Source organism: Triticum aestivum, chromosome 2B (assembly GCF_018294505.1).
Source record: "Triticum aestivum cultivar Chinese Spring chromosome 2B, IWGSC CS RefSeq v2.1, whole genome shotgun sequence".
Lineage (NCBI taxonomy): Eukaryota > Viridiplantae > Streptophyta > Magnoliopsida > Poales > Poaceae > Triticum > Triticum aestivum.
This window is the reverse complement of record NC_057798.1, coordinates 684,156,923-684,170,400: the sequence shown is the minus strand read 5'-3', so window position 1 is coordinate 684,170,400 and position 13,478 is coordinate 684,156,923. Positions and strand designations below refer to the sequence as shown.

Genomic DNA, 13,478 nt, shown 5'->3' with positions numbered 1-13,478 from the left:
AGGGGGCGCGCCCTAGGGGGCGTGCCCTGCACCCTCGTGGACAGGGAGTGGGCCCCTTTCTGTTGATTCTTTCGCCAATATTTTTTATTAATTCCAGAACATGACTCCGTGAAGTTTCAGGTCATTCGGAGAACTTTTATTTCTACACAAAAATAACACCATGGCAATTCTGTTGAAAACAACGTCAGACCGGGTTAGTTCCATTCAAATCATGCAAGTTAGAGTCCAAAACAAGGGCAAAAGTGTTTGGAAAAGTAGATACGTTTGAGACGTTTCACTGAGCCACCGCCGTCTGAAGGAGTTCTACAGCTTTCCGAGCCTCAACCACCTCAAGACTCTCGCCTGTCACCGGGGAGAGCCGCCAATCGTGATGCAGCGGCGATCATGTTGTCCAACAAGTTAGAGAAGTGACCTGGAGGTGTGGAAACTCACTGAGGCGGGGTTAAATTGACACGAGCCGGATCCACCGCGTGGGGTTGAGTCGTCGCTCCGGTCCTAGGCGCTTTAGGGGCCCGGGTCACGCCGGGCGGGTTACTTGGTCCTGCCCCAGGTGTATTGAAAAGATTTCTTGCATCAAACTCGTGAGGCAGACGACTCTGATACCTCCTATGAAAAACAATGTTTGATGCATTCTGGTCCAAGCTTAAGCGAAGGTTTTCTGCTTGAATCCGTTGTGATTCCACCTCCAAGGCGGCTTGCTCTGTTGCCATCCTGGCATTTTCAGCGTTAAGATGCTCCTTAGTTTGAGCTATCTCATCACGCAACTTTTCAACGTCCATGTTATGTTGTGCTTGATTCGCCGGGGTTACCTCCACCATCAACAAAGTTGCCAAAGCCTCCAAGAGTTCAGATAAAACTTGAGCCGACGGGCGCATGGGCCCTCCTGCCCCGGCTGCTGCAGCGGCTGCTCAACCGGAAATCATTGCTGCCGCAGTTGATGAATTCTGCACCGATTGCGTGCCAGCCATGAAGATCGCAACTCTGTTCGGCGGCTGACAAGGGTCCGAAATACTATCGCCATCGGAACAGCCCCCAAGCCTGCCATCTTGCAACTGATACATGGAATTGGTCTCGCCGGTTGAGGACTCATCATCAGAGTAGATGGCTGTCTCTCCACTGGATCAGATCCTTCCTCAAGATCCACTCCTTGAATAAAGCCCACAAAAGCATGCTTCGGGGCGGCTTGAACCTTGGCGGGTCGCGCGCGCTGAGCCATCTCGATGATATTGGTGCAGGTGTCTGGCTCATGCTCCGATTCGCCGATCTTGCCGATGAAGACGTGGATTCCGCCGAAGGGGGCCCGATACCCGTATACGATCGAATCGGCCTCGGGACCCCAGCCTGCGTCATCGATGTAGATTTTGTCGCAGCGACTCTTGGTCATCCGGCCCATGGCATATCCTTTGATCCCTGAGAAGCTGCCCTTCAAGAACTCGAAACCACCGTGCTCTGGCCCCATGGTGGGCGCCAACTGTCGTGGATTTAACACGGTAGATGCCCTAGCAAAAGGACTTAGGTGTGGAGCCATCACAGCTAGGTTAGCTTAAAGGGGTTGAACGTGACAAAAGACATAGAGAGTTTACCCAGGTTCGGCCCCTCTCAATGAGGTAAAAGCATACTCCTGCTTTCGATTGTATTGCTTGTGTTTCGATTACCAGGGAGTGAATACGCTTGACCTAGTACTTGATTGATTGTTTCTTGAGTTAACCCGCCGTCAGGTCACCCCTTTATATACAGGTTGGTGCCCGGCGGCTTACAGAGTCCCGGGCGGCTCACACAAACATGACCGGCTAGGTTTCTAACTAAGCTTGCCTTACAGAACAAGTTAAACATATGGCAGCTCATCTTTCTAGGCCTTGAGTCGCCTCCGGGCCTTGGGCCTTCAACAAGCTTGATCCATGCATATGAGCCGCCAACTTCATGCTTAAGTCGTTGATGGCATGACCCGGTCCCTCCTGGGTGGGTTATACCTAGGAGTTATATCCCTAACATCATGTGTATCACAAATTCTGTTTCCAGGTTTTGTGAACCTGTGGCTGACTCATTGATGTCAGATCTGGTACAATGTTTACAGGTGATGTTGCTAGAGCTGTATGAGCCCTTGTCCACCCTTCAAACACTTGAGATTGAGGTATTGGTGTGACTACTTCTGCTTTCTGATTATTCAGTAGTGTCTTTTTAGTTTCTGCATTCATATATGCTAATTTTGCTTCTACTCTTGGCATGGTCACCATGTGTCCCTTAGCTGTGTTACTTCTTGCTTGAGATCTTGCAGACCTTCTAAATCCGGCCTGAGATCAGCCACCTCTTTCTCGACCTTGTCCGCTGTGATTTGCACTTTTGCTCTTGTGGCTGCCATTGCAAACTCTGAAACACCTTGCGACAGGAACTTTGCACCTGCAGACCAACAAACCGACGACTGCAACGCCTTGTCGCACGAATCTCTTCAGAGTCTGAAATTTTATAACCAAGAGAAAATCTCCGAGCAACTGTCTCGGACTCAGAGATCTGCGCCCGAATTTCAGCGCCGCCACCGAAAAAACACCGCCGCCGCGAACGAGGGACAAGAGGGATTTTACGAGAGATCCCAACCTCCTATTTCTCCTCTGCTCTATTTGCCCCGTCTGTCGTCGCCAAAGATAAACGACCGACGCTCTGATACCTCTGTGAGACTCAAATCACCAGGAAATCCGCCGATCTATTCAATTATAGTAAGAACAAATGAATTACATGGGTGGTTCTGATACAAAATGGTAGATCAAAGGGGGGAGACCCCGTCTTGCATTACGATAGCTAGGGTTCTAACTAGACTATGGAAATGGGGAATTGCAATTTTCCTTGCCCTTACGCATCTGGTGATAATTATACTCTCTCCAGCTTACTGCGATAAAAGACGGAACGGTAAATAACGGTTATAAAACAATGACTGGTTTAAAACTACTGGTGAAACGACAAGCGTTCATCCGAGCCACTGGATCCTTCTGGAGCGCCATCTTGGCATCTCAGTCATTGCTTGACTGAACTCCGATCTGCTGTCGATCTTCAATAGCGTCTTGGTTCAGGACCTGGCACTTGTCAACTATTGTACATGCTGCTTGAGGGTAGGGGTGGTTAACATTCTCTGGTTTCTTTCTACGTTATTTATGTCTTTCATGGGTAAGGTGAGAAGAAAGGTAGAGATTTGATATGAGGTAGCAAAATCGGAAAAGCCAAAAATAAATCGATGGGTGTCATCGTTGGAAATGAACCGAGCTCTTCCTTGCCCTCTTGGCCTCTCCCTTCCTCGTGCTCCCCGGGCGGCGGCGCGCAGCACCTGTTCGACGGAACGCCGCTCCGGGGCGGGAAGCTTGGACCATGGCGAGCGGGGAGGACCGCATAAGCGCCCTCCCGGAGGACATCCTCCACCAGGTGCTCCGCCTCCTGCCGGCTCATGAGGTGGTGCGGACGTGCTTGCTCGCCCGGCGCTGGCGCGGCGTCTGGAGGTCTGTGCCCACCCTCTGCTTCACCGGGGCCAAGGGGTGGGGCAGCGCCGACAGGTTCGCCCAATTCGTGGACCACTTGCTCCACCTCAGGTGCGGGGGAGACGGCGCGCCTCTGGATTCCTGCGATTTTGATTTCGATTTCGACGGATTCATGCTGTTGCCCGCTAACGAGCGGCATGCGAGCATCTGGCTCTGGAAGGCCCTGCCTCGTGTCCGGGCGCTCCGGCTTTGTATCGTCGAGGAGCAGGAAGCCTCGCCACTATCTGATATGCATCTCTTCTCCCAGCACCTCACCAGATTAGAGCTTGTTGGTGTCGGTGTCAACAACAGCGTCGTTGATTTTGCAGGCTGTCCGACATTGGTGGAACTGAGTATGGATACTTGCGACGTTTTTGTCAGACAGCTGTTGTCTCCATCCTTGAAACATCTGCGCATTACCCGCAGCTATACTTCTGAGTTTGACCGCATTCTTATTTCTCTACCAAATCTTGTTTCGCTGGAGTTCATCGAATGCCAGCAAGGAAGGATTCCATTTCTTGGAAGCTTGCCGCGGTTAGCAAGAGCTGTTGTTGTGCTTAACGAGTATTGTGCTGATCAATGCTCTCAGGATCGGTTTGATAGTTGTGGTGCTGACAGTGATATTTGTGACGGTTGTTATTATTATTATGGGGATCCTGGACATGGGCCTCATTATGACCGCAACAACTGCATCTTTCTCAAAGGCTTGTCAGAAGCCACAGACTTGGAGTTGTCAGCTCATTCTGATGTGGTACGTTTGCAAATGCTTCTCTCTTATTATTATGTTATGTTTCCTCATTTCTCATGTAGAAACCATATCCATCATCACAGATCGTAATTGCTTTACATATGGCTTACTTCACACATCAGCTGATTGCACTTTGTACTTCAAAGGTCAAAAGGTTCCTAATTTGATCCAGCTCTTTTGCACTTTCTCTAGACTGTTTTCAACAGGGATTTGAAGTGGTGCCCTACATTTACCAAGTTAAAGACTTTGCTACTCAATGATTGGTGTTTGGCTGCTAACCATAATGCACTAATTTGTTTTCTCCAACACTCGCCAATTTTGGAGAAGCTTACTCTTGAACTTTCTAAGGTATAGGTTTTAAAGCTGGATAGCTGTGTATCATTTAAAATGACCATCCATGATTACCTAATTGATTATTCTGTATGTGTTAGGGACCTTTATATGAAACTGAAGCAGAAGGAATATACAAACCATTGGGACAGTCAATTGCATCCAACTGTCTTAAGATTGTTGAAATCAAATGTGCAAATGTTGATAGCAAGGTTCACAAAATTTTGGAAATACTGACTACGTACGGCATACGCCTTGAGCAAATTAGTGTCCAACAAACTAGCCAGATTCCTGGATCTGGATGTGAGTTAAACTGTTGGCACTCTTCATGCTACTTATTTTTCCATTTGTTAATGTGTCTAGGCATTGAACATCAGGCAGTGAAGAAAATCTCAAACTAATCAGTAGAATATAGTTAGAAATTTGGGCGCGCGTGAAGAAACATTCAGATTCAAATATTTGATGAAGAGAAAGTGAAAGACAGTGATGTACTGCATGTTTGTAACTGGCTTTATTATACAAAAACATATACTATCAATTTGGATTTTGGAACTACAACGATTAGTTAGTAACAATCACACATCAAGCAGTTCCAAGTATATTATGTTGGCATTATATAGCAGTTGCAGTTTATCGACATATTGCAAATGAATGGTCCCAGTACATCCATATAGGCGAATGCTACCCTCTATCCAGCCATCTTGATTGGGCCTACTGTCATCTACTCCCTCCGTTCCAAAATAGATGACCCAACTTTGTACTTAGTACAAAGTTAGTACAAAGTTGGGTCATCTAATTTGGAACGGAGGGAGTAGATAACTAGCATGTGACTATCTTGCTCTTCTTATGCTATGATTCCCCTTGTGGATGTTGCATATTCTTTTGTCCCTTCTTTTTAGCTGACAGCTCACAACAACTAACATGTCAATGATTTTGGCAAATTTTAACTCCATACTGTTACCCTCTGTAATTTATGAATCCTGTTATGTGCGATTACATGTCAAATAACCAGGAAGAAGCCAAAATGTTACCATCTTATTTTAGTAAAGTTAGTCCCTCTTCACAATATTTGGTTATAAAGAAGTACATGTTACAAGTGAAGCTCTTATTAGAAGATAATATACATGTTTCCATATTTCTTTACAGTTCATTGAAAATTCCCATTTGTCTGTAGTAGGTTCTCTCTGAATTGATTCTGTGTTTTCTTATCTTGCAGGTTTCAATTTTGTTTGCACTGAGTTCAGCTAAAACACGAGGTATGAAGATCTGGACTATTCTTAGATTTAGGTCTCTTTGATATTTTAGAAATACATGGAGCACATTTTGGGTAGTGATGTGTAGCTGTGTTGCTGATTGCCCTTTTTAGTGTCTTGATTAAGTTGGATTAGCCATTCCAATCTTCTTCAATGCAACTCTTTTCGAACACTGGCAATCTCTGGTGTAGATGTTCATTCATTCTGCTTAGTAAAAATTAAGGAAAAGGTACAAAATTGCTTGCCAGTTAAAGTTTAGATGCACATTGGTTGAAGAAAAATATGTCTTCTTTTTCCTTGACCCAATGATAAAAATAGGGAAAAATAATTGAGGTACATCACTACAGCACTCTCCTCAACCATAACCTAAGTGCTCTCATTTTTTGCATTTATGCCGCAATGTGGCATCATTATTTTTGTTCAATAGTTTATACCAATAGTCAACCCAGTTACACATTGTGAATAATACCAATGGAAGGGTCAGGTGGTCTTATGCGCTGAAAATATGCTGCATTCCTGTGGCCAACCTTTTACTATTTTGTTGGAATGAACTCAACAAACTACCAAACAGCTGATCCACAGATTCAGTTGTCCATAAGGTATAATTCCCATTCCAGAAGCGCAACCACAAATTTGACCAAATAGATGTAGCTAGGAAAGTCGACACATCAACAACAGGTGATCGACAGATTCAGCGGCATGCACCATAATAGTCACAGGCATTGCTACCTTTCCATCCATTTTGAGCTTATTATCCTTATTTAAACTCTCCATTCCTCAAAGAAATTAATTTTCAGCGGCAGTCAAAATTCATACATGGTTTTGAATAGGTGAAAGACAGATTTGAGTTGTCAGAGCTGGATAAGAGGAATGTACTGAAAACTCGCCCTTTAGATCCTAACATTAACCTGAAACTCTCGTGTTTCTTATTTGAATGCACTTCAGCACATTCCTTTTATAACTGTAGGGTTGTTAATTAGAGATATCTGTCTTCTGATGATCTCAATATATATGCTTGTCTAGGTACAAATGACGTCGTTCTCAAGGCGGCCAGCTCCACCGGGGAGAGGTACTCCACTGGATTCAACGAGCTGCGCACCATCGTCCCAAAGCCCTATCCCTTTTGTACTCCACACTAGTAGATCATAGCAGCGTTGTACCTTTGCTAAACAATTCCCCGTGGCTCTTGAATTTTGTTGAGAGTTGTTCTAAGTTTCTGATCTACTCCAGTATGTGACAAAATGGATGCATCAATCTCAACAATAGGTTCAGTCGCAGACTGTCCGTTGAAGCAGAAATAATAACGTCTCCGAAAAGGCAAAAGCTCAGCACTAAAAATTCAGAAGTTACGCACATAACACTAATTTTTCCTTTTGTAGTTTTCAGATATATTTTTCTAGGACGCGTCTAGCTGGCGGCCGGCGGCTCGTTAGCGCTGGCGAGCGGCCGGCCAAAAAAAGTAAGCGCCTGTCTACTGGTCCAAAAAAGCAACCCGTCTAGTCTATGTTCTATCCTACGTGGTCTCTTCTTACGTGATTGTTTTGCATGCGCTTTATTAATGTTCCTCATCTTCGTCCCTTGTGCATTATTTTTTGGTTTTTAAAATTATAAAAGAAATATCTTCTAAACCGCGTGTCGAAATTCAGATCCGTTTTCACCGTTGAAACCCTCGCAACGTGCTCTTTAGAAGTAGATCCCGCATAGGATGTTTCGACGAACTAGTCTTCCTGCCAACTAAACATCAATATGTGTGCAACTAGACTAAATTACAAACCAACTGAGCATATGCGTTTGCAACTAGTCCTTCTGGCAGCTAAACATCAATGTGTGTCCAACTAAACTACTCCCTCCGTCCGGAAATACTCGTCGGAGGAATGGATGTATCTAGATGTATTTTAGTTTCAGATACATTCATTTTTATGCATTTCTCCGACAAGTATTTTTGGACGGAGGGAGTACATTATAAGCCAACTAAATATCAATGTGTGTACAAGTAGACTAAATTACAAGCCAACTGATTTTTAAAAAAGTTGCACCATGTAATACTAAAGTTGCACAATGCAGTACTTTAGTTGCACCATATAGCATCAAAAAAATTTCGTCGAAACATATCCATGTGAGATCTAGTTTTAAAGATCTCGTCGCGATGAATCCAACGGTGAAAATGGAACTGAATTCCGACGTGTGGTTTAAAAGATATGGCTTTAAAAAAATTTAGAATCCCGAAATAAAAATATGTGGATCTGTTTTCTCTAACTCATGAGACTAGTGTGAACACATTTAATGCCAGCACCCACATGCGCTACAAGACAAAAAATACACATGCATGTGTGTGGCAGATGCGGCCGCTCGGGGACACCAAATAGTGCGCGGCCACTTTTTAGATTTTGGGATTTTTCTGTGTGTGTGTGTGTGTTTCCTCAACTTTCCAAGACAATTTCGACCTTCATTCCTCATCCAAAGTAGTAGAAAGGTGAACATGCCGTAGCCGGTGAAAACTCCACATCCATTGTACTCTCTTTCTTATGGAGTACTACCAATTTTCATGAGTAAACCTCTCTCGGTTTGCTGCCCTAAAAAAAACGGAAATGTTAACGCCCACACGTGTGGGCGCTGACCATCTCGACCACACACATCCATCACCGTCCAGTACTTTATGCACGAATCTTGGCACAATCTAGCTGATTTTCTGTGCCACATAGGACAGGGCGCGTGTGTGGTGTGTGACATAGTTCGCCCGCACGTTGGTTGCCACGCTGCGGTCAGCGGTTGCCACTCGGGAACGTGCGGTGGAACTGCTATGCGCCCGCACGCCACGTGCCGACCGTGGTTGACATCAAACACGTCGCACACTTCGCCCCCCTCCCCCTCACGGTTCCATTTACTCATCCCCACAGTTACTTGCACAACCCACTTTGCATTTCAGACGATTGGAGGAGAAGACGAGGGGAGAAGGCGACGGCGGAGGTGGAAGAGTCGACGGCGTTCATGGCCGTCGGTGGTGCTCGCCGGACCGGAGCGGCTTCGCCGGAGCGCATACAGGTTGAAGGTAATGCTCGCTCCCACTCTCACAATCCTTGCCTGCATTTTCTCCCCTTCCCTCCGTGTTCGATGCTTCGCTCGAAATTCGTAGAGATTCAGGCGATTTGGCGATGCGCCGGCGTTCCCGCCGGCGGCGGAGTCCTGTGCTTGCCGTTTTCGGTGGCACTGGGCAGTTCCATCGCTGCCGCGGTGGCGGTCTCGCCAGTGTGGCTCTGCCTGTCCGGAGACACACACTGGTTGTGCCTTGGGATTGGGTCGTTGTTTTCCGGTCTGATAGTTGCGCATTGCTTCGAATTGGTGTTTGCGATCAGTTCGGGGAGAATTTTGGGGATGAATTTCAAGTCACTATAGTTGCCAGTGAACCCTAGATCTAGTTAGTTGTTTTTCAAACTGCAGTATGAAGGCAAACGTGGTAGTTTGAGTAACTGTCACGACTGTATGGCAACTAATTTCCTGAATGGCTGTGATAGTTGCCACAAACATGCTTTTCCATGTGGCAACTAATTTCTTGAATGACTATGATAGTTGCCACAAACATGCTTTTCCATGTGGCAACTAATTTCTTGAATGAATATGATAGTTGCCACAAACATGCTTTTTCATGTGGCAACTAATTTCTTGAATGACTATGGTAGTTGCCACAAACATGCTTTTCCGCGTGGCAACTAATTTTCCTGAATGATTGTGATAGTTGCCACACTGTAGGAATGGTAAAGTGTAGTAAATCGGTAGTCACTACAGTTTCAGCAACCAATTGCACTGAATGGCATCTAATCTGCACATCAACTGTATCTGTTGCCACATGGATAGTATATTCTTGTGGCAAATAGACTGTGAACACACTGTGGCTATTGCCATGTTGTAAACAGGATAATGTGGCAAATTGGCTGCATAACATGACAACTAATTTGCACATCAATTCTGTCAGATGCCATATACATGCTTTCCATGTGGTAAGTATTTGTCTGAACACAGCATGTCTGTTGCCATGTTACAGTCAGTATAATGTGGCAAATTCATTTTTGCCATGATGACTTGTGATATCTGAACACACTGTGGCAATTTCAGTTTGTTCATTAGATGTTTTTCATCGCTTTTTTGAATTTTGTGTTGCATTTTAACATGGCAATTTCAACCTAGCACATTTTTTGCCATTGAACACATGTCAAGTCATTGTTGCATGAGGACAGGGTGTGAGCTGCCACATCTTAGGTTTGTGCAGTGGAGGATTTTGTGACTTTCTTTCGTACTATCTTGTGCTAACATGGCAACTTCAACATTTTGTTTTTAAGTGCATTTACGATATGTACATTTTTTACAAATGTAACCAATGTGCTTAATTGCCACATTTATGTTTTCGACAATCATAGGGGGGGGTGCGTGCGTGTTCATGTGATATATTGCATTCACTAGTTGATTTTTTCACTCGAGCCCATGCGGCAAGGACATTCTGTTAGGTGGCAACTGCCTACTTCCTACATTTTCATTTCCACCGTGATAATTCGGTCTGTTCTTACCTCAGCAGAATGGCTCACGGTGATCATCAAAACGATGATGATGATTTCATGGATCCACCACAGCAGAATCGGGCAACTGGACGGAGAAAAGAGGGCGGCGAGGTAACTGTCCACACACCCTCCTCCTCCTGCATATGTTATTGGTTGCCACCTCGAGCTTGCAGTCGTCTGTCATGAACTAAAATTTCATGACAGTGAAAATACGGCAACAACTGATCATTTATCTATTTTTTGTAGAAGAAGAAACGTACTCGTAACAGGGCCTCCCAGGAACGGCTGACTTCATTGATTGATAGATTTACCGACGATCAGAAGGGAGCTGCTGCTGAGATGGGTATGCACGCTCTGATGAATGTCCGGTGCGCGAATCTAGTCAACCCTGTATGCGACTGGCTTGGTGAGATTTACGACCCTGCCTCCAGGGAATTTATGATTCCGGGACGTGGAAGACTGCCGTTGAACGAGGAATCTGTTTTCTGCACTTTGGGTGTGCCCCGTGGACATACTAAAGTCCCGTATGAGGTCAATAACAAGATCGAGGAAGCGTTGTTCCCCCATTTGTTTCCTGGGTTGGAATCCATGCCGAACACGTCTGTACTGGCAGATTCGCTGCAGGCCATGACAACCCATGGCGAGGTTTTTAAGATGAAACTACGCATGTACCTCATATCAGCTATTTTTGCGCCAACCATTTCTCTTTGCCCAAGCAACAAATGCTTCCCCATCCTGGTGAATGATCTATCTTTACTACATTATTTTCCTTCAATCTTTTGGCTTCCGATGTCATGTGCAAGCTAGTCACTGCCAGTGTTCTTTGATGTTTTTTTCGATTTCTGATGCGGCAACTCTTTGTCCTGAAAATTGTGCGGTGCAGGCGAAACTGAAAGATGTGAAGAACATGAATTGGTGTAAGTTCATTGCTGACTTCCTGCACAATGCATTCTCAAGCAAGATGTACCAGAAGGGTTATCGACTGCATTTAATGGTATTTTTTTCACCAGTCCTTTTCTATGAACACTCTTTTTTAACACCTTCTATTTTTCATGCATGGCAACCTGATCATAACAAGATGGCAACTGCCATCATGACAATATGGCAACTGCCATCATACTATGATGGCAACTGCCATCATGACAATATGGCAATTGCCATCACACTATGATGACAATTAGCACATACAGACGGCAACTTCTTGTTTTTCTCTTTTTTCATGCACTTCAACTTGATGATTGTAGGAACATATATTATCCTGTTTTTTCGCAAAATACCATGATGACAACTGATATTTCTTTCTTTTTAAAATTGTTGTACATCATCTCATGTACGTCGACTGTCTTGATCTGTCCACCGTGGATTTCACTGGGATAGGAGGCCCACCGCCTACGCACAAGTTTGTTGTTTCTACGTGGACTATCGATGCTGTCAAGGCTGTGCTTGCTGCAGACAGGGTAACTGATACCAAATATGGAAAACTGCAGGTTAGTCCTGGTTTCTTTCTCTACACGGCATTCTTACAAATTTTTGCGGCATAACATATGAAAAATCATCATGTGGCAACCGTCTGTGGTTAATAAGAGATGACTACCTTTGTTAGCCATGGCTGTCTGCGTACGGTATCCATGTCTCACTCCACATGGCAACTCTGTCATTCGTGCTGAAACTTATATTCGCGTCTTCTTTTTTTGTTGTATTTTGCAACACATGAACTGCTAGTGAGTGTTCATCATTCTCTCTCTTACATCCTAGCTATTTTTTTGGTTTTTTCCAGCTGATGGCCAAGCATGCTATAGACTACAGCGTGTTTGGGGGGCCTCAAAACTTTGGAAAGTGGACCGTCTTGCCCTACTGAGGTAATCAAAGATAAATATCTATGGTTGCCTTGGATTATTTTTTGATCTCGTGCAAGTGACTGTAATATGGTTGGTTATTGCTGCTTCTTGTTTTGTGCACAGGTGAGGGCACCTGTTGAGCATCTAATTGGGCAGTTTGCATCCGAAATGACAGGCTTGCTCGGGAAGTTGGTTGAGGGGTGGACGTCCCTTAATGGCTCTGACAGCGATGCGGTTGCGAGGCAGTTCACTACATTTGTCCTAGAACGGACACATCGGCCAACTGGTTGCCGTGGCCGGTATGACTACAATAGTTCCCAAGAGCTTGCTGACACACAAGATGACCTAGATGGAGATGCTGGTCTCGACAAGGATGATGACGATGACATGGAGAACGTGCAACAGGACACCGATGATGATGAACATGTTGAAGTTTGTGCAGGTGGTAAGAAGGGAAAGGATGCACCAGATGTCCCCCCACCGGAGAAAGTCAAAGAACATACGGCGGGAGAGGCGATGGTGCGTTGCCATAAAAGAGGGGGAGGGCTCCAGAGGATGCTGGGCAGGGTTCTCCTGGCAAGAGGTCTAGGACCGATCCCGTAGCTGCTAGGAGGAGGTTCGACTTTAATTTTAGTTTTTTGTTTTGTCTATATTTTTGGAACAGACTAATCCCTTTTTGCATTTGTTTTTGCTAAGAGCGGCAACGAGTTTGCTATCTTACAATTGCCACCCTTTTTTTCCCTCCATCTTATACGTGCAGTGAGGTGACAGCTGGTGGACGACCAGTTACAAAGAAACAGGCACCAACGCCAACCCGTGTTTCGGCTCGGTTGAACAAAGGTGCCCCCATTGCTGGTGACACCCCTTCCACTAGGTCATCTCCTCGTACAACGACGTCCAACACCGGGGATCCTGTCGTGTTGCCAGACCAGAGAAAGCCAGTCAAGAAGTAGGTTTGCCATGTGCTTTCATTGACATAGTGCTATATTTTTGATTTTTCAATGCATCCGTTCAGCTTGTCACATGGGCTTCTGTGATCATCCTCACATGGCAACTGCTATTTTTCAAATGATTTTCTTCATTTTTAACTACATGGCAAACTCCTGCTTGCTTTTACATGGCAACTGCTATCTAGGCCAAATGGCAACTCTTATTGTACCTACATGGCAAGTGCCATCTTTCCATTGGCTTGTGTGCTCATCCCATGCCTAGTTTTGAAATTGCATTCCTGTTACATCGGACATTTTTATCATTCTTCA

General features: G+C 45.1%; 1 protein-coding gene across 3 annotated transcripts; it reads left to right on the top strand.

Moving 5' to 3' along the window:
• The first annotated feature begins 3,209 nt into the window (after positions 1-3,209).
• On the top strand, positions 3,210-7,108 carry LOC123046703 (F-box/LRR-repeat protein At3g26922). 3 transcript variants are annotated; one of them, XM_044470117.1, is made up of 5 exons: positions 3,215-4,251; positions 4,441-4,596; positions 4,680-4,881; positions 5,795-5,834; positions 6,855-7,108. In XM_044470117.1, exons 1-4 carry the CDS (start codon positions 3,355-3,357, stop codon positions 5,824-5,826), a joined length of 1,287 nt encoding a protein of 428 aa, XP_044326052.1. In that variant the 5' UTR covers positions 3,215-3,354; the 3' UTR covers positions 5,827-5,834; positions 6,855-7,108. The 3 variants fall into 3 exon arrangements, with proteins under 3 accessions (XP_044326054.1, XP_044326053.1, XP_044326052.1); XM_044470118.1 differs by lacking the exon at positions 4,680-4,881 and having other exon boundaries at positions 3,213-4,251; XM_044470119.1 differs by lacking the exons at positions 4,441-4,596; positions 4,680-4,881 and having other exon boundaries at positions 3,210-4,251.
• Positions 7,109-13,478: the final 6,370 nt, after the last annotated feature.